This window comes from Amblyraja radiata, chromosome 6 (genome assembly GCF_010909765.2).
Source record: "Amblyraja radiata isolate CabotCenter1 chromosome 6, sAmbRad1.1.pri, whole genome shotgun sequence".
Classification (NCBI taxonomy): domain Eukaryota; kingdom Metazoa; phylum Chordata; class Chondrichthyes; order Rajiformes; family Rajidae; genus Amblyraja; species Amblyraja radiata.
In genome coordinates this window covers 53,943,589-53,970,888 of record NC_045961.1, presented here as the reverse complement: position 1 = coordinate 53,970,888, position 27,300 = coordinate 53,943,589, and the positions used below count along the sequence as shown (strand labels likewise).

At 40.8% G+C, this 27,300-nt stretch overlaps 1 protein-coding gene across 9 annotated transcripts in view; it reads right to left on the bottom strand.

The window, feature by feature from the left end:
- fry (FRY microtubule binding protein) overlaps window positions 1-27,300 on the bottom strand; it is a 433,098-nt gene that overhangs the window by 329,838 nt on the left and 75,960 nt on the right. For all 9 annotated transcript variants that reach the window (XM_033022865.1, XM_033022866.1, XM_033022859.1 and 6 more), the window contains exons 15-27: window positions 26,092-26,263; window positions 24,519-24,651; window positions 23,242-23,349; window positions 15,871-16,126; window positions 14,070-14,225; window positions 13,296-13,382; window positions 11,397-11,656; window positions 9,604-9,793; window positions 8,289-8,413; window positions 4,920-4,977; window positions 3,768-3,859; window positions 2,167-2,339; window positions 1,542-1,702 (exon numbers count right to left, since the gene is read on the bottom strand). In XM_033022865.1, the coding sequence (XP_032878756.1) occupies window positions 1,542-1,702; window positions 2,167-2,339; window positions 3,768-3,859; window positions 4,920-4,977; window positions 8,289-8,413; window positions 9,604-9,793; window positions 11,397-11,656; window positions 13,296-13,382; window positions 14,070-14,225; window positions 15,871-16,126; window positions 23,242-23,349; window positions 24,519-24,651; window positions 26,092-26,263 (1,971 nt within the window). The remainder of the gene's footprint in view (window positions 1-1,541; window positions 1,703-2,166; window positions 2,340-3,767; window positions 3,860-4,919; window positions 4,978-8,288; window positions 8,414-9,603; window positions 9,794-11,396; window positions 11,657-13,295; window positions 13,383-14,069; window positions 14,226-15,870; window positions 16,127-23,241; window positions 23,350-24,518; window positions 24,652-26,091; window positions 26,264-27,300) is intronic.

Below are 27,300 nucleotides of genomic sequence, written 5' to 3'. Positions count from 1 at the left end.
AGCCGAGGGGCTTGAGCAAAGGACCTCAATGGTCCAAGTCCCCCAAGGCAGAAGGTACACAGGCCAAACGGGGCACTTCAACAATCTTTCTCCAGTAATTAATCAAATAGCTTGTGTACCTTCTGCCTGGATTTGAGCAAAAAGGCCAGGGGAGTTAATCCTAATGGAAAATAACATACAGTATGCAGCATCTGCTCAGACAGCCTGTGCATTTTGCATGCAGTTATCACTACTCACGGTAATTTCAGGTTGCACACATCAGCAGATGGTGCAAGATCATTACAACCTGCACTATCTAAGAATAAAGTGCTGGAGTAACTCAGCAGGTCAGGCAGCATCTATGCAGAACGTGGACAGGTGACAATTTGGGTCGGGACCCTTCTTTAGTCTCTGGGCTTGGGCTTCTTCAGCTTCCAATGTACAGGATCCTACATTTTGATGTGCATGCACTGCCCACCCCGTTTGGGAAAGCAGTAGGGTCCCGACCCGAAACGTCAACCATTCTTTTCCCCCAGAGATGCTGCCGTGACCCGCTGAGTTATTCCAGCACATTGCGTCAAACCCATTTGGGATACAGCTTGTCACTGATCCAGCCCACCTGAACAAAAGTAACAGTACAATTCTTCCCTTCCTGCATAAAATACCAATTAATTGCTCACCCCTACCATGTTGCCTTGGTCCTTAAATAGGTCTTTGCCACGACAAGTACTCCCTGATTCCCTCTACCCACCTAGTATACTGTCTGTTCTTTTATCTCCTCTCCCGACAATGTGCTGTCTTGTTATCTGATCACCATCCATCCCGACGGTGATATCCGGCTCCCTATCCCCTCATCCAAGTGCTGCCTTGCTCCCCAACTCACCTCTCCACCTGAAATACCGCCACCCTCACAAATACCCTCCACGTCGCTACCACACATACTGCCCTGTCCTGAACCTCCTCTTCCCTGCTCATTCTTGGTAAAAGTGGATCAAGCAACACGTTTCTGCCTCTGAATCATAGTTTTAGTCCATCCATATTGTTCAATAGTAACACATAATGAAGAACAAAAAGGGACTGGCGGACGGGCCAAGAGAACAAAGAGCGACCCGGTGGAAGGGCGGCCGAGAACAAAGAGGGATCTGGCCAGGGACCGCCGAGAACAGAGGAACCCGGCAGGGGGGCACGAAGAATGAAGAGGGACCAGGCGGGGGGGGGGGGGGGGGGGGGGCTCAGAGAACAAAGGAAACCCTTCCCCAGTGGGAAGCCGCCAAGAACAAAGAGGGACCCGGCAGGCCGCCTGTGGCCACATGCGGCGGCAGGCCTGGTTTGCCCTCTGCGAGAAGTTAAGACTTAAGTATTAAGTACGAACTCTTGAAACTCTGTTAGCGCCAGAAACGTGCGACTCTTTATGTACTGCCTCGGTGAAGTCTGCTGTATGATTTTACTGAATTGTATGCAAAAAGAAAGAATTTGAACATGTGACAATAAAGTATCATTGAATCATTGAGAACTTGAGGGGAACTTAAATTAAACCAAAGACCAATCAAGGGTAAACATACCTTTAATGCACAATACTGGTATCTTGTGATTTGGTGGTTTCGGTCACTGTAACGATCCAGAGGAGTAAACATGACACTAAATGGCCCTGCCCACTGGCTGAACAAGATGAAGAGATGGTGGCGCAAACTCTGTTGTGGAAATAGGAATCTGCGGTGATGTACTACAGAGAGAAAATAAGATTTAACCTTTACTGAGATGAGAAGCCAAATGAAAGAATAGTAGGTATAGCCTAAAGCACAGGTTATTTTTTTTACCATGCTTTAGATAATAAGCAAATTCTTTCAAAATGCAGCATTCCTGCGTTAGAATATAATGCTTTTGAGATTAAACTTGTTTAATGATATTGCAATACCCCTTGCACTGCAATTTTATACAGCAATTGAAATATTTTTTTGGCGACATGAAGACTGAGGTGAATGCTTTTTAACATTACAAATTATTATTTGAATTTGGGTTATAATCTATTAATATATTTTGAATAATCACCATTATTAAACTGCAAAAGGAATATTAATAATCAAGATAGAGATACAAGGAACTACAGACCCTTGTTTAAAAAATACAAGAAATTAACAGCAACCCCCTGTACAAAAATAGAAATGGAACAGCTCAGAATGGCTTTACCTGGAACACACTGTATCAAATTGGCAACCATTGCACTAAAGTGGGCTCGGATGTCTTTTAGAATTTCAACATCTTTGTCATTTTCTGCCTCTAACAGCATTCTGGTTAAATCAACATATTCTAAGAACAGGGCTCCCAGTGCCAATGTGTCCCGTTCCAAAGCTCCGTTGGTGCTATCAAAGAAAGAAAAGCTATTTATTCAAAGTCGCCAAGAATCAAAAGCCATTTATTTACAGCAATTATTTCAACACAAAGGTAAGAGTCATAGTCCATTGTTAAAATGGTTAAAGATTAATATGGATGTTATTAGAAGAAGAACATGCTAAAATATTCAATATGCAAGGGTGAGTCAGTTTGTATCACTTTTCACATCTCTCACGGAGATATGGATGGGAGATATCTTTTCACATACTGTATCTGACAGCTATGGTATGAGATGGTCACAATCACCTTGTGGCAAGCACCACATTAGGGTGGCATATTGGTGCAGCTGGTTGAGCTGCTGTCTCACAGCGTCAGAAAGCCGGGTTCGATCCTGACCACGGGACTTTGCACATTCTTCCTGTGACCATGTGGGTCTCCACCGGGTGCTCCGGTTTCATTCCACATCCCACCAAAGCCATGCGGGTTTGAGGGTTAATTCTCCCTCTGTTAAAAAAACTTGCTCCTATTGTGTAGGGAGTGGATGAGAAAGTGGGATAACATTGAACTAGTGTGAATACGTGATTGGTGGTTGGCGTGGACTTGGCGGACTGAAGGGTCTTTAAATCTAACCTAAACTAAACTAAAAGCCAAAGAGAAAGTGTAGTAGATACCCTGACATCAGTGACATGCTCTTGGATGGTTTTGAAAATCTATACCCGGAATTTGTGTCTTTCCCAAGGTCATCAAGCATCATTACATTGTTGGTGAAAATGCAAAAGCTCATGGATTAAAGGTCTTTACTTACATTTAGTCAATTATCTCATGTAAATTGGCACCTTTGCGGTATGAACAGACTTGAAAACACTTAATAACAGCTTCTCACATGCAGAAAATATTATCAATTGAATATTATCATGTACTTTAAAAAAATAGCAGTGCTAAATTGCAAAAGCAATAATATACTCCATGCAGTTCGTTGTTAAAAAAGACGGCGGTGGAGGCCAAGTCATCAGGTATTTTTAAAGCAGAGATTGATAGGTTTTTGGGGGGGGGTCAAATGTTACAGGATATTTAAGGACTTGCTATAGCTTTTTGTCTTCTTGTTTCCCAAGAGTAGGTTTAGGATTATTGCCATGTGTACTGGGGTACAGTGAAAAGCTTTGTTCTGCATGCCATCCAAACAGATTGCACATACCATACATAGATACAATCAAGTCAAACTCAAGTACAATAGATAAGGCAAAGGGGAAGATAAAGACAGATAGAAAATAGATTTTAAGCAATAGAGTGAGTGTATCATATTATAGTCGATCCTTCTCTGGGAAGAGCACATGAAGAGTTGCCATGCTCCAGTGCTATCTTACATCACATTCCTCCATCCAAGTATAAAATCAATGCTAAATTGTGTATCATACAAAGGAAAATCATGTTAATCTTTTCTTATACGGTAAACTTACTTGTCACTTATGACACCAGCATCAGCAAGAAGTTCAAATATTCTTAGAAGCTGCAATCGTAATAGATCTCGTCGTTCACGCCTCTTTTTGTTCTGAAGTAGAAATATAAAAATAATGTCCATTCAGATCGAAAGGTATAACATGATCTAATTACATACACAGAAAATAACATTGGCCGCGGGCCAGTGGACGACATCGTCGGGAGCTCGCAGGTCACAGGCTGGTGCCTGTTTTCCGGAGCACCTGCGGCAACAGCTGCGTCCGCTGGACTGGAGGGCGGCAGCTTCGACCACCCCGGGCCGCGGAGTTTGAACCGGCCCGTTCGCGGAGCTCGGTTGAGCCGCGGGACTGATTACCATCGCCCGGTGGGGTAACAACATATCGCCTCAGCGCAGAGGGAGAATAAGGAGGGAAGAGACAGTAATTTTAAGACTTTTGCCTCCATCACAGTGAGGAGGTGCCTGGTGAACTCACTGTGGTGGTGGATGTTAATTTGTGTTTATTGTGTGTTTTGTTGTTTATTATTATATGTATGGCTGCAGGCAACGACATTTCGTTCAGACCGAAAGGTCTGAATGACAAATAAAGGATCTAATCTAATCTAATCTAACATTAAATAAAGATCTAACAATACTGTCATTAAATAATTTCGTTTAGTTTAACATAGTTTATTATTGTCACCTGTACCGAGGTGCAGTGAAAAGCTGTTGTTTGTGTGCTATCCAGTCAAAGAAAAGACTATACATGAATACAATCAAGCCATTCATAGTGTACGGGTAAAGGGTACAACATTTCATGCAAGATATAGTCTGGATTTATAGATAGTACAAAGATTAACGCAAACAAAAGCCTTTGAATATCCTCTGAACAACTAACACCACTTTAAGTAGCCTGTGAAGGAATGGAGAAAAAATGCTGAGATCATTGCAGAATTTAGACTGCGGTGCATTTCATTAGGATAATGTTTTTTTTAAATTAAAAGTGTCAACAACAAGAGTGATTGCAAAAGGGCTGGGAAGGAGAAGGGAAAGGTTATTCGGTTTAGGGTCAGCGTAAAATTTGAGATTGATTTTAGCAATGCAGTCAATGGAAAAGTACCAGAAGCTGAAATTCTAATTTTAACAGTATGTCATTAAAATCTAAAGAACATACCTCTGGTCGGCGTTCAAGAGCTTCCTTCATTAATGGATGTAACTCTTCGACCAACTCTCTGAATCAAGAAAAAGGAAAAATGTAGCTGGTTAGATTCAACAAGATATATAAGCATTTAAATTATTGTAATGGAAAGATACAAAGTGCTGAAGTAATTCAGTGGGTCAGGCAGCATTTCTGAAGAACATGGATAGGTGGTGTTTTGTTACTTTATTATTAATGATATTAACAATAATAATTCAGGGACAGTTTCTTCCCAGCTGTTATCAAGCAACTGAACCATCCTATCAACAACTAGGGAGCAGTTCTGAGGTACTATCGACCTCATTGGAGACCCTCGAACTATCTTTTTTTAATATTTATTTATTTATTAGAAGCAAATGTACAAAAATCAAACCAATGGGATATAAAATAATAGTTATTATACAGCTTCAATTTTAACTTTTAGCTATAGTCGGAAGTAAAGAAAGGAGAAAAAGCAAGAAAGAGAAAAAGTGAAATGTGCAAAGATGGAGGCCCTAGACTACCAAAGTGGTGTAACCAAAGAGTGAATAAATGAAAGAAAGAAAAGAGGAATAGAAAAAATTAAGAAAAATAAAAGGACAAAAAGAGAAAGAAGGAAAAAAGTGGTGATATAACTGCCTCACATCCCTCCCCACCCACCTCACCCAAGCCGTATCTAGATTTAAATCCAATGTTGTGTTGTACCATATTATCCTTGTAATAAATCGATGAATGGTATCCATGTCTTCGAAAAGTGATCTGGTTTTTCTGCCAAGACAAGTCTAATATTTTCAAGATGTAGCGTCTCGGACATGTTTATAATCCACATCTTAAGAGTAGGGACAGATAGATGTATGTTTCCAAAATTTGAGTATTAATTTTTTCGCTGTTATCAGGCCATAATTAAGGAAACATCTTTGAAATAATGATAGCTCAGAGCAGGCTTCTGACGTACCTAGAATAATCAATTCCGGATCGAGATCCAATTTTATTTTTAGTGTTTTTGAAAAAATTTCAAAAATTCCTCTCCAGAAATTATGTAATTTTATACAAGAAACAAAGGAGTGTGTTATAGTTTCTTCCTGAAGAAGACATTTATCTCAAATAGGAGATACATTTGGGAAGATCTTTATTCAGTTTAGACTTTGAATAATAGAGTCTGTGCAGTATTTTAAATTTAATTAACGAATGCGTAACGTTAATCGAACAATTGTGTATATATAGGCTTTCTTCCCATCTGTCTTTGGGAATTTTTAGGCCAAGTTCATCTTCCCAAGCTCTTCTAATTACTTCTGACGATGGGATTTCTTTATTTAAAAGGGTGTTATACAGATATGATATTAACTCAGTCTGAAGAAGGGTTTCGGCCCGAAACGTCGCCTATTTCCTTCGCTCCATAGATGCTGCTGCACCCGCTGAGTTTCCCCAGCAATTTTGTGGAGTCTGAAGAAGGGTTTCGGCCCGAAACGTCGCCTATTTCCTTCGCTCCATAGATGCTGCTGCACCCGCTGAGTTTCCCCAGCAATTTTGTGTACCTATGATATTAACTTGTCTGACCGAGTTTCTATTCATACATTCATCTAGTATGTCTGGCGACAAAGATTGGTAGTCTTGGGTATATGATTTCAGATAGTCTCGAATTTGAAGGTATCTAAAATATTGATTACCTTTCAGGTGATAGTAGTTCTTGAAATGAGAGAAGAGTTCCCATCTTATACAGATCCCCGAGTTTTCCAGTATCTTCCCAGCTGTTATCAAGCAACTGAACCATCCTACCAACAACTAGAGAGCAGTTCTGAGGTACTATCGACCTTATTGGAGGCCCTCAAACTATCTTTAATTAGACTTTATCTTGCACTAAACGTTATTCATGTTATTCCCTTTATCAGCAATTGTATACTGTGAATGGCTCAATTGTAATCTGGTCTTTCCGCTGACCAGTTAGCACGCAACAAAAGCTTTTCACTGTAACTTGGTACACATGACAATAAACTAAACTATTAATTACGTGGGTTTTTAAAGCAGAAATATAATCTATTTAAATTAAAATTAAAATTTATTTAAAGTAAAAAACTAAAATGCTGGAAATGCTCCGTGGTACAACTTCCAAATAAATGCTGAGTAATACCACAAAATATATACTGCAAGTTAAGGAGAGGGATAGATATGTTATGTGCATTATATCAATCCCAGTCACATACACCAGGTCTGAAGAAAGGTGGGTGACTTGAAACACTTTATCCTGTTCTCTTTTCACAGATGCAGCCTGATCTACCGTGCATTTCCAGCACTTTCTGTTTTCATTTCATATTTGTAGCTTCCGCGATATTCTACTATTATATCTATTTAAAGAAGTAGGTTGAAGTAAATTGGGGAATTAGTTCATTCAAGTGGTTGATAAAAGCATATCATACAAGTTGACCATTTGGCCTGCACTAAAATCTTCCCTTGCATGAGTCCCTGGTTAAATGTAATTGAATACTGCAATGTTTCATAACTACTGAAGTATTGTCCTGTTGAAGACTGACTTTTAGATGGTGGCAGCACAATTAGTCCTGTGCTTTAGCTGAGAAGTCTGGGAATTGGAGTTCAACATCTTGGAAGATTGTGGGTAGAAGTGTTTGGGGTTGGTTTGTGAACCGAGATTTGTCATGTTGTTGGTGGCCAGGTGGGGAGGGTAGATTGGGCCACAAGGTTACTGGAGGAGGGCAGGAGGTTAAGAGGTGATCTTGTAGAGATATATAAAATCATAAAATCATGAGGGGAATAGATGGGGTGAATGCACAAAGTCTTTCCCCTAGAGTAGGGAATCAAGAATTAGGGGACACAGGTTTAAAGTGAAAGGGGAAACATTTAAGAGGTAACATTGAGGGGCAACCTTTTCCACTGAGGGTAGTGGGCATATGTAACAAGCTGCCAGACGAGGTAGTTGAGGCAGGTAACTGCATTTAAAATACACATGAACAGATACATGGATTGGAAGGGTTTAGAAGGATATGGAACATATGTGGGCAAATAGGACTAGCTTAGATGGGGCATCTTGGTGTGCATGGCCACGTTGGGCAGAAGGGACCATTTTTGTACTGTATAACTCTATGACGGGAGAGAGAATCATGTTCAGGACTGGACTGAAATTTATTAAATTGCTGGATTGAATAGAGAGATCAGGATTGGGACTGGCCTTTACTATATTGTTGGATGCGATAGGTAGAAGAGGTTTTGGGTCAGGACATTTCTTCAAACTAAAAAATTCCTTGGAATGCATTATTCAGTGCTATGCAATTGTAAGCAAAATATTAGCAAAGCAACTTGATTATAGCAGACATATGTTAATAGACAAAGCAGAAGAGGTGGTTTTATAAGTACCTGAACACAAGAGAATTTGTCCTTCCAAACCCTAGTACAAGTGATTCTGTAATTTCAATGCTTTCAGCTCGCATGAGTGGGACCAGTTGTTTCAACAATACTGCCACTGATGGTGTTCCAATGACCTGGGCAACAATAATGACCGCCATAGAATATAGTGAAGAATTTGCCAGTACAAATAGCTAATATGACATGTTACTTTATAGGTCTTCAGTGGTTTTAACACAGAAATATTCACAGTTACAACTAATTAAATACATTTATAATTAATAACATTTGTGATGACTGTTACAAAATATTTCACAAGTTAACAGTCTAAATGCTATATAATTCATCTGTTACTACAGAGGTTAGTGCCGTCATGAGGCAGCGCAGTGGGCAGCGGTAGAGTTACTGCCTTACAGTGCCAGAGGCCCGGATTCGATCTTGACTATGGGAGTTGTCTGTATGAAGTTTGTATGTCCTCCCTGTGACCGTGTGGGTTTTCTCCAGGTGCTCCGGTTTCCTCCCACATCCCAAAAACATACGTGTTTGAAGGTGATTGACCAGTAAAATTGGAAACTGTCCGTAGTGTGTAGGATAGTGCTAGTGTATGGGGTGATCGCTGGTCGGTGTGGACCCAGTGGCCCGCTGTATCTCTGACATGTTAAGTTAAGCCTGGTGTTGGTGTGCGTGTCAGTAGTGTTGCCTGTGGAGTATTGGTCTTTTCGGAATCCTGATTCAGAGATGGAGCATTGCTGTGGAGCACTGTTCTCAACAACCAAAAAGACACACATGGCATAGACAGAGCTACAGCAACTCAGACACGTATAAATTAGCCGCACTGATGCTCACTATAGTACCACACGCCTACATCTCAGGGTGGTACAGTGACGTAGCTGGTAAAGATACTGCCTCACAGCACCACAGAGTCGGGTTCAATCCTGACCTCGGGTGCTGGCTGTGTGGAGTTTGCTCATTCTCCGTGACCGTGTTTTCGTCCGGGTGCTCCGATTTCCTCCTGCATCCCAAAGATGTGTTGGGTTTGTAGGTTAATTGGCCTCTGTAAATTGGGAATGTGTGTGGGAAAGTGGGATAACATAAAACTAGTGCGAATGGGTGATCGATGGTCGGCGTGGACTCAATAGGACGGAGGGCCTGTTCCTATGTTGTACCTCTAAGCTAAACAAACAAAAAAATCATTGGCTGATATTAATTCAAAATTAACAATCCATCTAAAAATATTTAAAGATTACATAATCTTGAGCTTTGACATTGCTGTAGAAAATTTGAGAAATATTAACTCCACTCTTATACTAAACAGAAGTTTTGTTACCTTGTTATCATAGCTGTAGCTACCATCAGGAGTGGTAGCCATGATTTCTGGTGTTGAAGTTCTCAGGTGACCAGGACTCATGATACTGGGTTTTGCTACCCCAAAGCAAAGGATCAGATAGTTCCTCCAGAGGGTCACATAGTTGTCCGCACCACACGTTGTGCTTACTTTTTTTGTGTACATGGGACTACTGCAACATAACAGAACACAACTCTGAAACTGAAGTCATCCTCCACATAGAACGAAATGGCAATTACAAGCGGTTCAGCCCAACAGGTATTTGCTAAAGTTTACACAAGCTTTCTCTTGTTGCTTGCTCATTCCATTTAATCTACATCCTCAGATTCATTGCAGATCATGGTTCTAATGTTACATGGAAAACCTACATTTCATCTTTGTTTAATAGTTGTCAAAACACTTCTCCGTAGAGTCATGCAGCGTTGAAAGGCCCTTTGACCCAACTAGCCCACACCAGCCAACATGCCCCATCTACACTAGTCCCACATGCCCGCGGTTGACCCATATCCCTCTAAACCTGTCCTATTCATGTACTTGGCCAAATGTCTTTTAAACGTAGCAATAGTACTGGCTCAACTACCTCATCTGGCAGCACGTTCCATATACCCACTCCCCTTTGAGTAAAAAAGTTACCCCTCAGGTTCCCATTAAATCTTTCCCCCCCAACATCTTAAACCCATGTCCTCTTGTTCTCGATTCTCCTACTCTGACCAAAATACTCTGTGCATTTACCCGATCTATTCCTCCCTTGATTTTGTACACCTCTATAAGATCACCCCTCATCCTCAGCACTCCAAGGAATAAAGTACTGGCCTGCTCGATCTTTCCCTACAGCTCAGGCCCTAGACTCCTGGCAATATTCGTGTACATTTTCCCTGCACCCTTTTTAGCTCATTTATCCATACAACTTATTTTTTTACTCCCATTTCTTCTTATGGTTTATCAACATTATTTATTAACCGGGTGCTCCGGTTTCATCCCACATCCCAAAGATGTGCGGGTTTGTAGATTAATTGGCCTCTGTAAAATTGGCCCTATTGTGTAGGGCATGGATGTGAAAATGATAACATAGAACTAGTGTGAACGGGTGATCGATGGTCGGCGTGGACTCAGTGGCCCAAAGGGCCTAGTTCCATGCTGTATCTTTCAATAAATTCAACCAATATAGAATTTTCTTTTTAAATTATTTTATGCTTCTTGCTTAAGCCTAAATCTACACTTGCATATTGAAACCTTCATGCAAATAATTTATCAAAAATAAACTATTATTCATTGACAAGATTTGTACAAGACCTGTACCATATGAAGCTGACTTGAAACAGTACATAAAAACACTTCCATTCTTTCACTATCAATTACAAATTCTAGATAAGCACTATGCCAGCTTATGTGAGGGAGTAAGTTTGTTGGCCAAGTATTCACATACAAGGAATTTGTCTTGGTGCTCCGCCCACAAGTAACAACATGACATACAGTTACGAATGACTCAGAAAACACTAAACATTAATAATAATAAAACATTAACGATAAAACACCATTGATCAAGCATGTGAACCAACAAAATACCAGATCAAAGGGAGGCTACAGATTACTTACTTACTACAGGTACTTATGTGAGGGAGTGGATGGGAAAGTGGGATAACATAGAACTAGTGTGAATGGGTGATCGATGGTTGGCGTGGACATGGCGGGGCAAAGTGCCAGGTTCTATCCTGTATCTTTTGATGAATCAAAATAATCTTTAAAAATTAAATAAAATTGTCAGTATTACTTACTTTGGGTCAACATGAGGCATCAAGAGCTGAAATCTGGTAAAGCCATATGGCCAGGCATAGCTAAGTGCTGTAGGGCAGTGCTTTGGAAGATTCTCCTGTCTGAGAAAGCTGAAGAGGCACAGAACCCAAGGGTCTTTTACAGACTGAGCAAATATCCAGACATGAGAAGGACTCTTCACATCATAGTGGCTGTTGACCAAAACTGCATTCCACTCCACCAGCCATTGTAAATCACTGTTGTGCCCAAAGGGCATGACAGTCTGTATAAAATTATAAATAGTTAATATTATTTATTCTGAAACCTTATGCTCTTATTCATTCTTTATATGACCCCATGAAAACAGACCCAATTGTGTTCCAGATGAGGGAGGAGTATGGATTTTTAGCACACTTTGATTGTTGTGAACCTTTCTGAGGCAACAGCAGCTTTACCTACATGGTCTGAAGTGGATTCCAGACCCAAAACGACTTGCTTTGTCCGTTTCTCTCTCCTGATATGTTCTTTTTAATGCCAGCGCCGCCCCCCCCCCGTTTCTTCCAACTCCAACTGTTGCCTCTATCAATCACCTCCTATCCCGTTGCTATTTCCACCTTCCCTTCCCCACCTGCCTCTGCCAATCAATCTTTACTGATAGCTAAATTAAAGTAAACCTCTCTTTACCTGGAACAGTACATCACTTGGAGCTCTTGCCTTATCCCGCCTTCTCATCTCTTTACACGGATTATCTGCCCTCTGCTCTTACAGTCCAGAAAACATCGACCGTCCACATACAGTATGCTGCTCGACCAGCTGAGTTCCTCAATCAGATTACTTGTAGGAGCAGACTTACCCTTTGGTTTCCCACTTCAATCTGGTTAGTTTTAATTTGTAAGTCACTGGTACACCACTTGAACTTCACCAGAGATGTCCTCAACTACACAGATCAGGCTTCCATGATATTCTTTGAACCAATTGCTACATCAGCTTGAGCTTGAGTTAAGAGAGCAGTGATTGCTTCCCTCTTTTTGTCACGAGGAGGAAGGTATCACCGAAGAGCAATGCAAAATATATAGACTATTTCTATTTAATATATTTCTAAAATAATTTACTTGTTTTTTGACAGTCACACAGTTTGTGGACAATTTACTTAATCACTCACTGTAATGACTTTCTATGACTTTTCTAAAAAAACTATTTCAATCACTGGAAAAAAACCCCAAAAAAAGAGGAAGGGAGGAATATAGTTAAGCTTGCAAAATGGCAACAGTACATCTGCCTGAAATAGGCAAGAGGTTATTTCAATATACAAAGCCGGATACAGGGCCTGAACTACAGGGTTGAGCAGGCTAGGACTTTATTTGTTGTAGTATGAGGGGTGATCATACAGAGGTGTACAAAATCATCAGAGGAATAGATCGGGTAAATACACAGAGTCTTTTGCCCAAAGTAGGGGAATCGAGAACCGGAGGACATAGGTTTAAGGTGAGGGGAGAAGATTTAATAGGAACCTGAAGGGTAACCTTTTTAGGGTGGGGGGTGTATAGAATGAGCTGCCAGAGGAGGGAATTGAGGCAGGTACCATTGCAAAGTATAACAATCATTTAGATGTTAGAGGGATATAGGTAAAATGCAGGTAGGTGGGGCTAGTGTAGATGGGGCATGTTGGTCAGTGTGGACAAGTTGGGCCAAAGGACTTGTTTCCACGCTGTATGATTTTATGACTCTATTAGAATGGGTCAGACCACATGTTGACAGGAATGTGTAGGTGAAACATCTGGGTTGCCAATTTTGGGTTTATTTTGGATGCTATTTCAAAACTTCCCTCTTGAACTGTTTACTTTCAGAGCTTCTGAAGATCTATGTACGTTTGGAAATAACAGTTTTCCAAAAATTCCCAAACAAAATGTATTTATACTTACTGAATCTGAGGCTGCTACATGGATAAAACTTTCCAAAATACTTGAACTTAACTGATCCATGACTTCAATCATTGGCTTATCATCATCCTATTAAAGGAAGAACAATTATTTTACTCTAAATAGTCGGATTGCCAAAATGACGTAAAATAGATTACGTTAACTATCATTTGCATAAATATTCAGGTCATTTGCAAATTGAAATGGAAATATAAATTGAGCATTTTGATTTGTTGGTTGTTTGTAGGAAATTTTGTGCACAATTTGGCTGCAGTGTTTCCTACACTATTGCACCTGCCTACACTATTGCACCTGCCTCCACAACCACTCCTGTGGTGTGAGGGGAGGTGATGGAGGTGGATATGGTGGTGGTGGTGTTTAAGACACTTTTGAATAGGCATATGGATATGCAATGAATGGAGGTGTAGGCTCACATGCAAGCAAAGGTGATTACTTTAACTTGGCACCTTCTTCAGCACAGACATTGTGGGCCGAAGGGCCTGTTCCTGTGCTGTATTTTGCTATATTCTAAAATGTATTGGTTCAAAAAGCACTTCATTACTTCATCGTCGCAAGGAAAACCTTCACAAGGATGTGAAAGTTATTAGATAAATGCAAGTCCTTCTTCCTTTCCATGCCAGGACTATTATATTTGCAAAATAAACTATTTCCAATTTTCAACTTGGCAAACGTAAAATTATTAGGCATTCTCAAAAGTTATCCACCGATAGCATGTATTATATCAATTTTAACTACAGAAGGAAGAAAACTCCATACCTCTGACTGTCCTAAAGCTGAAAACAATGCACGAACCTCCTTCAGGATTGCAACAGCCAACTTCCGTGTTGCAATCTGACAGCTACAAAGTAAGACAAGGGCAAACCCTTCCACAGCATGGAGCACGTTTGAATGAGGACTCTTTTCTTGATGAAGCTGGGTGAAATATTTGAAAGCAACTTTGTGAAACTTAATAACAATTCAAGATAATTTAGAAAATCTTTTAATTTTACATTAGGCTTCAAATATATGCCATTCTTTAGACTTTTAGACTTTAGATTTTAGAGATACAGTGTGGAAACAGGCCCTTCAGTCCACCAAATCTGTGCTGACCAACAAACACCCCGTACACTAGCACTATCCTGCGCATACTAGGAACAATTTTTCCCAAAGCCAATTAACCTAAAAACCTGCACATCTTTGGAGTGTGGGCAGAATCTGGTGCACCCTGGAGAAAGCCCATGCGGTCACAGATAGACCGTACAAACCCTGTACAGATAGCATCCTTAGTCAGGATTGAACCCGGGTCTTTAGTGCTGTAAGGCAGCAACTCTATTGCTGCACCACAGTGCCGACCCGTTTCATTTCTATTCACCTCTTTTACTGCAAATTTGCAGTTAAAATATAAAAATAGCATAATATACTAGATCTGAAAATTAAGAAGAAATTAAAATCATGCTAGGGTATCTATTTTTTTTTGTCTTAACTTTTCTATTGAACATTTACATGGATATTTTTTTTGTATGTACTTTTCTCTTTCCTCAGTCTAGTGAATTAGACACTGGTTTAGACCGACATACAAAGGACATTGGTGCGCACCTCAACTCTGAGTTCTGCAGCATGATTTAGACTTTTACTTTCAATCCATGTGGATGCTATTTGACTGCCGTGTTGTAATTGAAGCTTCGGTGATTATGCTTGCTTGCCTTTAAAACGAAAACATGCCTGTTTAAAGGCTAGAGGAAATCCCCGATCTAGGCACAACTAAGGGGCACCTTTTGTGACTTTACCATTGTTCAGGCATTTACCATTGTTCAGGCAGTGTAAATCAAAGAAAATTATGTAAGAGATTTTTTGACGTGTCAGGAGCACTAACTATTATTTTCAGAGAACAGAGCATAAAAATGGAAATGTGACTGTAAACATATACAGCATTAGTAAGACCCCCTCCAATGTACGGTGAACCATTGTGGTGCCCCTATTTATAAAATAAGTTTAGAGAAAGGAGATACAAGGAATTCAGATACTGATTTACAAAGGTTTATGTTTCCGAGACAAAGTATTGGAGTAACTCAGGGGGCCAGGCCGCATCTCTGGAGAACATGGATACGTGATATTTCAGGTTGGGTCTGAAGAAGGGTCCTGACCAGAAACGTCATCTACCCATGTTCTCCAGAGATGCTGCCTGACCTGCTGCATTACATTGTGTCTTTATTTAAAGTTCCCTGTTTCTGTCCTTTACTTGTGAATTTATATACAACTTTGCACAGTTCTATTGCTTCAAATGCATTGAAACATTGACCAATTGTGTTTCATCACTGTAGCTGAAACATTGTTTAATGTATAACTGCTTTGAAAGGAATGCCATGACGAATATGCAAATCACACATTATCATTGATATTTTAAGGAAAGATCTTAAAGATAGCAGAGTCAGGGGATATGGGGAGAAGGCAGGAACGGGGTACTAAATGTGGATGATCAGCCATGATCACAGTGAATGGTGGTGCTGGCTCGAAGGGCCGAATGGCCTACTCCTGCACCTATTGTCTATATGTATAAAGAAGATAAATTTAAACCTACCTCTGTGGTCCTTAATTTAGATTGTTCTTGGTCCTTGCTTTGAGTCTGTATTGCGAGTTTCCACTGAGTGAGCAGATGCACCAGTAATTTTAGAGAGCTGTCAAGAAGATTCTGCTGTGTATCATTGACTTCACGGAGTAGAAAGTTAGTGAAGCCAAACAATACATCTTCTCTCCAATCGGCAAAATCAACCAGAAGACTCTGAAGAGAGTTTTGTGCAATGTGACGAAGTTCATCATCCATGTGGATGGTTAGTCTAAATTGAATTAAAATTAAAATTAATAAAGCATGCAGTTTTTATTTCATATTACTACCCCTAAGTATTATGGACAACACAGTGATAGAGTTGCTGTCTTACAGAGCCATTAGTTAGATCACAGCAAGAGTACTGTGTTCAGATCGGGCAGCACGGTGACATAGCACTAGATTGCTGCCTTACAGTGCAAGAGACCCAGGTTCGATTCTGACTATGGGTGCTGTCTGTACGGAGTTTGTATGTTCTCCCTGTGACCATGTGGGTTTTCTCCAGGTGCTCCATTTTCCTCCCACACTCCAAAGACGTACAGATTTGTAGGTTAATTGACTTTGGTAAGTTGTAAAATTGTCCCTGGTGTGTGGATACACAGTGCCAGTGTATGGGGTGAGTGGTGGTTGGTGCGGACTCGGTGGGGCCAAGGGTTGTTTTCCATGCTGTACCTCTAAAGTCTAAAGTAAAGATAATAGATTGGCTAATTTCAAACAAAAGGCAGGAGCCTGTAAAAATCCCAATCACAGGGGTAAAGTATTAGAAAACCTCACAAGACTAAAGCTGGACAATGTGCCAGGACCTGATGGTTTGCACGCAAGCGTGTTAAAGGAAGTGGCAGCAGAGATAGTGGACCCATTGGTTGAAATCTTTCAGAACTCACTAAATTCATGGAGAGTGCCAGAAGATTGTAAAACAGCCAATGTGACTCACTTTTTCAAAACAAGAGAAGACAGAAGGAGGGGATTTATAGGCCAGATAGTTTGACATCCTTTTTGGCATGATGGTAGAGTCAATAATCAAACAGAAATACCAAATCATTTAGGAAAGCTGAATATTATCATGTTATCAGAGAATACCTGTAGCAATGTAATGGAATAAATGGATCAGTTTGTTCATTAATGTAAGGAGACACTGCAACTTGTATACTTCAAAATAAAATAGAAGGTAAATGGTAATCAATCAACAACTCTTGTAAAGCCATGTCCAAATGTTGTCTCTATTCTGAGGCTGGCTACAATTTATGACTAAGCACAGATTATAGATATCGTGGGAGGCACTGTGCATGCCGAGAATGTGGAAGCTGAGAAAGTATCTGAACTGAAATGAAAGGTTCAGCAACTATGAAGATAATGAATATACGGAACAAAATTCACACCAATCTATATAAGATGGGGTTGCCTGCATTGCTTAAAATGCCTAACCCAAAAGATTAGGAAATCTGCTTGACTTTCAATACAAAGCACCAAAGATCTTTGAGAACTATTGGCAAAGCGATGGCAATTCTGTAGTCTTTGCAGGTGTGGCAGAGGTTCACCTGCACCTCCTCCGACCTAGAAACATAGAAACATAGAAAATAGGTGCAGGAGGAGGTCATTCGGCCCTTCGAACCAGCACCGCCTTTCATTGTGATCATGGCTGATCGTCCCCTATCAATAACCCGTGCCTGCCTTCTCCCCATATCCCTTGACTCCGCTAGCCCCTAGAGCTCTATCTAACTCTCTCTTAAATCCATCCAGTGATTTTGGCCCCCACTGCCCTCTATGGCAGGGAATTCCATAAATTCACAACTCTCTGGGTGAAAAAGTTTTTTCTCACCTCAGTCTTAAATGACCTCCCCTTTATTCTAAGACTGTGGCCCCTGGTTCTGGACTCGCCCAACATTGGTAACATTTTTCCTGCAACTAGCTTGTCCAGTCCTTTTATAATTTTATATGTTTCTATATATGTTATATATTATATTATATACATATATAATATATTATATATATTCTATATATTATATGTTTCTTATAGAAACATATAAAATTCCCCCTCATCCTTCTAAACTCCAGTAAATACAAGCCTAGTCTTTTCAACCTTTCCTCATATGACAGTCCCGCCATCCCAGGGATCAATCTCGTGAACCTACGCTGCACTGCCTCAATCGCAAGGATGTCCTTCCTCAAATTAGGAGACCAAAACTGTACACAATACTGAGATGTGGTCTCACCAGATCCCTATACAACTGCAGAAGAACCTCTTTACTCCTATACTGAAATCCTCTTGTTATGAAGGCCAACATTCCATTAGATTTCTTCACTGCCTGCTGTACCTGTAAGCCAACTTTCAGTGACCGGTGTACACGGACACCCAGGTCTCGCTGTACCTCCACCTTACCTAACCTAACCCCATTGAGATAATAATCTGCCCCCTTGTTTTTGCCGCCAAAGTGGATAACCTCACATTTATCTATATTATACTGCATCTGCCATGCATCTGCCCACTCACTCAACCTGTCCAGGTCACCCTGCAACATCCTCTTCACAGTTCACACTGCCACCCAGCTTTGTGTCATCCGCAAACTTGCTAGTGTTGCTCCTAATTCCCTCTTCCAAATCATTAATATATATGGTAAACAGTTGCGGCCCCAACACCGAGCCTTGCGGCACTCCACTCGCCACTGCCTGCCATTCTGAAAAGGACCCGTTCACTCCTACTCTTTGCTTCCGGTCTGCCAACCAATTTTCTATCCATGTCAACACCCTACCCCCAATACCATGTGCTCTAATATTAGTCACCAATCTCCCGTGCGGGACCTTATCAAAGGCTTTCTGAAAGTCTAGATACACTACACCCACTGGCACCCCTTCATCCATTTTACTTGTCACATCCTCAAAAAATTCCAGAAGATTAGTCAAGCATGATTTCCATTTCATAAATCCATGTTGACTTGGACTAATCCTTTTACTGCTATCCAAATGCCCCATTATTACCTCTTTAATAATTGACTCCAGCATCTTTCCCACCACCGAAGTCAGGCTAACCCCGTTTTCTCTCTCGCTCCTTTCTTGAAAAGTGGGATAACATTAGCTATCCTCCAATCCACAGGAACTGATCCTGAATCTATTGAACATTGGAAAATGATCACCAATGCGTCCACTATTTCTAGAGCCACTTCCCGGAAGACCCTGGGATGCAGACCATCAGGCCCAGGGGATTTATCATCCTTCAGTCCCATTAGCCTACCAATACTATTTCTCGCCTAATGAAAATTTATTTCAGTTCCTCTACCTCCTTAGATCCTCTGTCCTCCAGTACATCTGGGAGATTGTTTGTGTCTTCCTTAGTGAAGACAGATCCGAAGTCCTATTCAACTCTTCTGCCATTTCTTTGTTGCCCATAATAATGTCACCCATGTCTGTCTCCAAGGGACCCACATTTGACTTTGCTACTCTTTTTCCCTTAACATATCTAAAGAAGCTTTTACTGTCCTTCTTTATATTCCTGGCCAGCTTCCCCTCGTACTTCATCTTTTCAGCCCGTATTGCCTGTTTTGTTTCCTTCTGTTGTCCTATGAAAGTTTCCCAATCCTCTGGCTTCCGGCTACTCTTTGCTGTGTTATACATCTTTTCTTTTAGTTTTATTTTATTCCTAACTTCTCTTGTCAGCCATGGTTGCCTCCTACTCCCCTTAGAATCTTTCTTCCTTTTTGGAATGAAATGATCCTGCGACTTCCGGATTATGCCCAGAAATTCCTGCCATTGCTGTTCCACCGTCATTCCTGCCAGGATCCCTTTCCTGTCTACTTTGGCCAGCTCCCCTCTCATGCCTTCATGGTCCCCTTTGTTCAACTGTATCACTGCCACTTCCGATTTAACGTTCTCCTTCTCAAATTGCAGATTAAAACTAATCATATTATGATCACTACCTCCAAGCGGTTCCTTTACCTCGAGTTCTCTTATCATATCTGGTTCATTGGACAACACTAAATCCAGAATTGCCTTTTCTCTGGTCGGCTCCATTACAAGCTGCTCTAAGAATCCATCTCGGAGGCATTCTACAAACTCTCTTTCTTGGGATCCTGAACCAACCTGATTTTCCCAGTCTATCTGCATATTGAAATCCCCCATCACCACAGTGGCATTACCTTTGTTACATGTCAGTTTTAACTCCTGCTGCAACTTACACCCTACATCCGGGCTACTATTTGGGGGTCTGTAAATAACACCAATTAGTGTCTTCTTGCCTTTACACTTCCTCAACTCAATGCACAGTGACTCTACCTCATCAGTCCCTATGTCTTCCCTCGTAAGGGACTGAATTCCCACCCTCACCAGCAGAGCTACCCCCCCCTCCCCCCTCCTCTGCCCACCTGCCTGTCCTTTCTATAGGATGTATAACCCTGAGTATTAAGTTCCCAGGCCCGATCCTCCTGCAGCCACGTCTCAGTAATCCCCACAATGTCATATCTACCAACCTCTAACTGAGCCTCATCTACTTTACTTCTTATACTTCGCACATTCATATACAATACTTTTAATTCTTTACGTATCTCACATTTCACATCGATCCCTATTACACTTGGTCATACTCTCCTATCCCTTTGTGAGCTTCCTTTCCCATTAATTCTGGGGTCATTAACTATCCCTTTTCTCTCTTTCCCTTTAACTCCATCCTCGACTATCCCATTTGACACCCCACCCCCCTTATTCAGTTTAAAACCACCCGTGTAGCAGTGGCAAACCTGCCTGCCAGAATGCTGGTCCCCCACCTGTTAAGATGCAATCCGTCCCTTTTGTACAGTTGCCCCTTACTCCAAAACAGATCCCAGTGGTCTAAGAATCTAAATCCCTGCCCCCTGCACCAGTTCCTCAGCTCATCTATTGCATCCGCTGCTCTAGGTGTCAGCTGCTCTACATCGGTGAGACCAAGCGTAGGCTTGGCGATCGTTTCGCCCAACACCTCCACTCGGTTCGCAATAACCAACCAGATCTCCCGGTGGCTTAGCACTTCAACTCCCCCTCCCATTCCAAGTCTGACCTTTCTGTCCTGGGCCTCCTCCATGGCCAGAGCGAGTCCCACCGTAAATTGGAGGAGCAGCACCTCATATTTCGCTTGGGTAGTTTACACCCCAGCAGTATGAACATTGATCTCCAATTTCAGGTAGTCCTTGCTTTCTTTAGTTTTTTATGTTTTATGTTAAATTCTAAAGTGTTGTGTTTATCTTATTTTTGTGCTGCATGGTAACTCAAATTTCACTGCACCAATTGGTGTATGTGATAATAAATGTCCTTAGTCCTTTTACCCACTTCCCCCTCCCCTCCCCAGCTCTCCCATAGCCCACTGTCTCTGCCTCTTCCTTTCTGCTTCCCGCCCCCCCCCCCCCCCCCCCCCCCCCCACCCCCACATCAGTCTGAAGAAGGGTCTCGACCCGAAACGTCACCTATTCCTTTGCTCCATAGATGCTGCCTCACCCGCTGAGTTTCTTCAGCATTTCTGTCTACCTGCAATTCTGATACCTTCAGTTATATCTCAAATGCAACACAAACAAAACATTTTAGAATAATTTAAGCATGATTTGGAATGTTTCAATGGTACTTAAATGGCTCAACACAATACTGCAATGGGAATAATGTACCATCATAGCACTGGGCCTGATGATTACAAAAACCCAGATGCACTAATTATAAAAGGGGGGAGGGGGAGAGTGGGGGGGGAGAGGGAGAACAAGGGAAGGAGGGAGGGAGGGAGGTGGGGGAGGACAGCGGGGAGAGAAGGGGAAGGGGCTGTGGGAGAGAAGGAGGGGGTGAGGAGAAGGGGGTGAGGGAGAGGTTGGGGATGAGGGTGAGGGGGAGAGGGAGGGGAGTGGGCGGGGGCAATCATTTTTATATTGGTACATAGCATTATAATGTTAACAAAATAAATGTGTTAATTGTTGTTGTGTTATTAATGCATGTTTCATGTAATTAATTGGAAATTCTAATATCCATCATAAAAGTCTAAGTCTCCGTTACTGTTACACTTTACTTAAGGAAGAGCTTCATGCAGTTACAAACATCTGTTAATGCAGTAAGAGACATAAATTAAAAAGTGAATGATCTTTCTTAGTTTGGTTTATTACTGTCACATGTACCAAGGTACATTAAACCACCACATTGAAACACCTATAGCAAAATAACTAAGTATCATTGTAAAGTTTAGTGTTAAAAGTGCCAGAGCTAATTATTTGATCAATAGTTTAACTGTCAAAATAAAGTCTTCTTATAAGGCCATGATCTGTGAAAATATGTCATGCTTTGGGTTAGTGGTATAAGTTTCTGCCTCATATCCTCCAAGGTTGTGATGCTTAACTTCTGACACATAAACAACATTGTAATTGCTACTGCCCACATGCTACTTTGTGATTAAACTATTAAGCCTCTCATTTCAATGGTTTCTTCCTGAGATTTCTACATTGTGGCCACATTTCATACAAGTGCAATTGAACACCAGTGAATGTTTAACTGCTGTGCAGTGACAAGCTAATGTCATCTATTTTACACATTCACCAATGTTGTTTCTTCAGCCCTTTGTTCTCAACCTTTTCTCATTATGAATCCATTCATTGTCATACAGTCTGCTTCTAACTATGTCCCATTTGTTCACAACTAAAAACTACAATATTACTCTACCTATTTACTCTATTGGGTACATTGCATTCTAAAGCAAAAGCCTCAACCTTTTAAATTAGTACTTCTTCTTTGTATCTTTTCAAAGCAAGCACACCATACCATCGTATTGAATATCCTTATAGTGCAGTGCTTAATGTTGTAATGTTTCCTTAAATTTCTATTCATCTGATTATCATTTATTTACCTTGCCAGCTACTACATGTCTGGAGTAAAAAGCTAAAACTCCATTAGTTATTTAGTCTGTAAACTGCCTTTAATTGTTGGGTGGCACAGTGATGTTGTGGTAAATTGCAGGCTTACAGCGTCAGAGACCTGGGTTCAAGGATGACCACAGGAGCTGTCTGTAGGGAGTTTGTACGTTCTCCCCATCCTCGCCGAAGGGCCTGAGACCACGCTGTATCTCTAAACTAAACTAATGCTGGATGCATCTGTTGCATCCCTGTTGTTCTCAGCTATTAAGCACACTTCCATCCTGAGAGTTTAAGAAGGAACTGCAGATGCTGGAATATCGAAGGTAGACAAAAATGCTGGAGAAACTCAGCCAAGTTTCTCCAGCATTTTTGTCTATCCCGAGTGTGGTGTTATGTTATGTCAAAATGCATGGCCTGATAAAATACAGATTTCTTAATTTGTAATAAAATCTGACTGCAAGTGATCTTCAATCTTGATTTCAACTGTAAACAAAATACATACCTTGCCAGTAAATCGATTAACTCCAGTTTTGACATTCCATCAGGGATTATTCGTGGAATGGCTGCCACACTGGTTCTAAAAAGGTCAATCTTTGGTTTCCTCTCCCCTCTGAATTGATGTAAAGAACAGTTAGTAGATAATATAAACAAATTAATATTATTGCAGTTTTATATTTACCCGATTAACAACTTAGGAAATACATATTAAACAATAGTATACTAATATAACATGATCTCTTAGTTTTAGTTTTGGAGATTCAGTATAGAAACTGGCCCTTCGGCCCACTCAACCCATACTGACAATCAATCACCTGCTCTATGTTAATCTACTGTCTGTACTATACTCCCTACATACTAGGGGCTATTTACAGAGGCCAATTAGCCTACAAACCCAAACGTCCTTGGGATATGGGAGGAAACTAGTGTACCTGAAGAAAACCCAGATAATCACAGGGAGAATGTGCAAACTCCACACAAGCTGCCTATATACTGTTTGTCTGCAAACAGACAGCGCCCAAGGTCAGAATCGAACCTGGATCTCTGGCACTGTGAGGCAACAGCTCTATCAGCTGCGTCACTGTGCTGCCCTTAAATCAAAATAATTATCAAATTGGATCATTTAAATAGCATGAGACAGTAATAAATCCCATACCATTATAAACAGCATGTGGTAAGCTGTTCTCTACCTTGCCACCTGCTTTTATTTCCCAAATCTGTTTAAACTATATTATTAGGGGCAGCACAGTTTGCAGCTGGTAGAGCTGCTGCTTCATAGCACCTGGGGCCCAGAGTTCGACCTTGACCTTGGGTGCTGTATATGAGGAGTTTGGACGTTCTCCCTGTCGGGACCGCATGGGTTTACTCTGGGTGTTATGGTTTCCTCCCACATCCCAAAGACATGCGGGTTTGTAGGATAATTAGCCTCTGTAAATTACCGTTAGTATGTTGGAAGTGGATACAAAAGTGGGAAACAGAAATAGTGTGAATGGATGACCGATGATCGGCATGGACTCTGTGGGCCGAATGGCCTGTTACCATGCTGTATATTTCAATTAATTTATTCAATAAAGAATAATAATTTCCAATCATTGTTGTGCTCCTTGCATAAGCTTAAATCTTCACTTGCATATAGAAAGCTTTATGTAAATAATTTAACAAAAATGAACACTTATTGAGAACATTTGTACCAGACCTGTACGATTTCAGCAGTACATAAAAACAATTCCATTGTCTTTCATTATCAACTCTAAATTCTACATAAGCAACGTGCTAGCTTACGTGATCATGTCTTCGGGCTCTTTGTTCAGTATCTGCATGTTCGTCAGCATCATACAACGCCCAACTTCTTTATCGAGATGTCTTAAGATACTATCTAGGGCTTTTCTTAATTGTGGGTAGTACAGAGACATTCCTGTTGAGGGAAAATACAAATTTAGAATAGTTTGGATAGACTCCATTGACTGTGTTTAAATTCCTCAGTAATAATTTAAAAAAAATAAAAATAAATAAAATACTGCAGATGCTGGAAATTCCAAATAAAACCAGAACATGCTAGAAGTACTAAGCAAGTCAGACCGCATCTGTGAGAAAGAAACATTAACATTTTTTTGTAGAAACAAGGAACTGCAGAGGTACATGGATAGGATAGGTTTAGCGAGATACGGGCAAAACGCAGGCAGTTGGGACTAGTGTAGATGGGGCATGTGGTTGACGTGGGCAAGTTGGGCCAAAGGGCCTGTATTCACACTGTATGACTCTATAAGTGAGAGAATGGCTGGTCAGAGACTGGTGGGTGGCGGGTGGTCAGGTGAAGGCTGGGAGCTTGGTTGTGGACTTTGTTCTGGCATAGTGGGGAAAATCAGGTAATTATATACCAAAATGGAGCCTTATAAGTTGGGTTCATGGTAGCCACACTTTACAGAGTTGACTTCTAGACGTGCACATAGAGCCATTGCATATGCTTGAAGTCCTCCATGTGTAAGGACGTCAGATGCATTGAGGACTCATGTGAAATTCAGAGACCATTTAGTTTAGTTTAGTTTATTGTCACGTATACCAAGGTACAATACAAAGCTTTGTTGTTGCGTGCTAACCAGTCAGCGGAAAGACTATACATGATTACAATCGAGCCGTCCACAATGTCCAGATACAGGACAAAGGGAATAATGTTTAATGCAAGGTAAAGCCTGGTAAAGTCCGATTAAAGATAGTCCGAGTGTCTCCAATGAGGTAGATGGTAGCTCAGGATCGATTTCTCTGTTTATAGGAGAATGGCCTTGAGCTACCATCTATGAGCATTGCATGTATGTATATTATATGTGCATATCATATACGCATATTAGATATATACAGTATAATGCACAGGTACACGAAAATGCTGGAGAAACTCAGCGGGTGCAGCAGCATCTATGGAGCGAAGGAAATAGGCAACGTTTCGGGCCGAAACCCTTCTTCAGACCCGAAACGTTGCCTATTTCCTTCGCTCCATAGATGCTGCTACACCCGCTGAGTTTCTCCAGCATTTTCGTGTACCTTCGATTTTCCAGCATCTGCAGTTCCTTCTTAAACAGTATAATGCACATATTGGTTTGGGGTGGCATTACATACATTTTATTTTAATATAATCCCAACACTCTCCCACCCACCTTGCAGTAAAATTAATATTAATTCCCTTCCACTGTCCGTATTCCTGATTTCTTATCATTAAGTATTAGACTAAATGTGCAGAATCAGCGTAGGGACATGGTCTTCAATGAGGCAGATAGTAGCTAAGTCACAGATAACATAACATTCTGAATTTTCAATGACCTTGCTGATAGTGATTATTTTTGCATATCAAGTTATGACTAACCTATCATTTTTGCTTCTTCTTCTGTAAGGGTTTTACTCAAGTAGGTTTTCTTCACCCTGAGCGTGTTCCCAGATGGAAGTACAGCTCCTGTGTTTGGCATTGGTGGTTCCCCGTCCTTCTGCTGCAGATTATCAGCAACTACAAGGAAAGCCCTCAGACCAATGTTCATCCTCTGCCAATCATAATGCAAAGGCAGAAATTAATATTTTATTATAAAATGATAACTCTTCTTGATTTCCACTTGCCAGGTTTCAATTACATCTGTTAAGGCAATCCTCTTAATAATGTAAAATCCAGATCATCCTCTCAATTTCAAGAAAATGTCAATGATTTAACTCAGTAATTTTCATGGCTCAAGACAATTTAGCTATAATTTATATCTTTCAAAATATTTTTCTTAACACATGTATCAGTCAATCCGGGGAAAATAGATAACTCAAGATGAAGTGGTATTTTTCATAAAGAGCTGACATCCTATCGAGCTGACACAATACCCTAAATGTGGCCTCACCAATGTCTTATACAACTGTATAATGACCTCCCGACTTCTATACTCAATATACTTATTGATGAAGGCCAACATGCCAAAGGCCTTTTTGACAACCCTATCTACCTGTGATGCCACTTTCAAGGAACAATGTACATGGATTCCTAGATATCTCTGCTCTACAATACTCTTCAGGGCCCTACCATATATGTAGTTTTTTTCCAAATTGAAAGGTAATTTGGAAATTGAGTTGCAATCTTTTTCATTGCAACTCAATGCCAGAACATGCATTTGATTGTAGAATCATGATACTCCCTCTTACATTGTCATCATTTATATTAATGTAAATCTCGTCATTCAGTCAATTGAGTAATTTAAGCTTACCATGCACTGTAGCCAATTTTTTTTTAGTTTAGTGATACAGGCGGAAAGAGGTATTTTGGCCCACCGAGCCCGCAACAACCAGCAATTAACACCATCTACACACACTAGGGACAATTTAAACTTTTTTAATACCAAGCCAATTAACCTACAAACCTCTACGTCTTTGGACTTTGGGACGAAAGCAAAGATTTCGGAGAAAACCCACACAGGTCAGGGGGAGAATGTACAAACCATACAGACAAGCACCCATAGTCAGGATCAAACCCAGGACTCTGGCGCTGTAAGACAGCAACTCTACCGCTGTGCCACCCTTACATGAATTCAAAAATAAAGTCAGT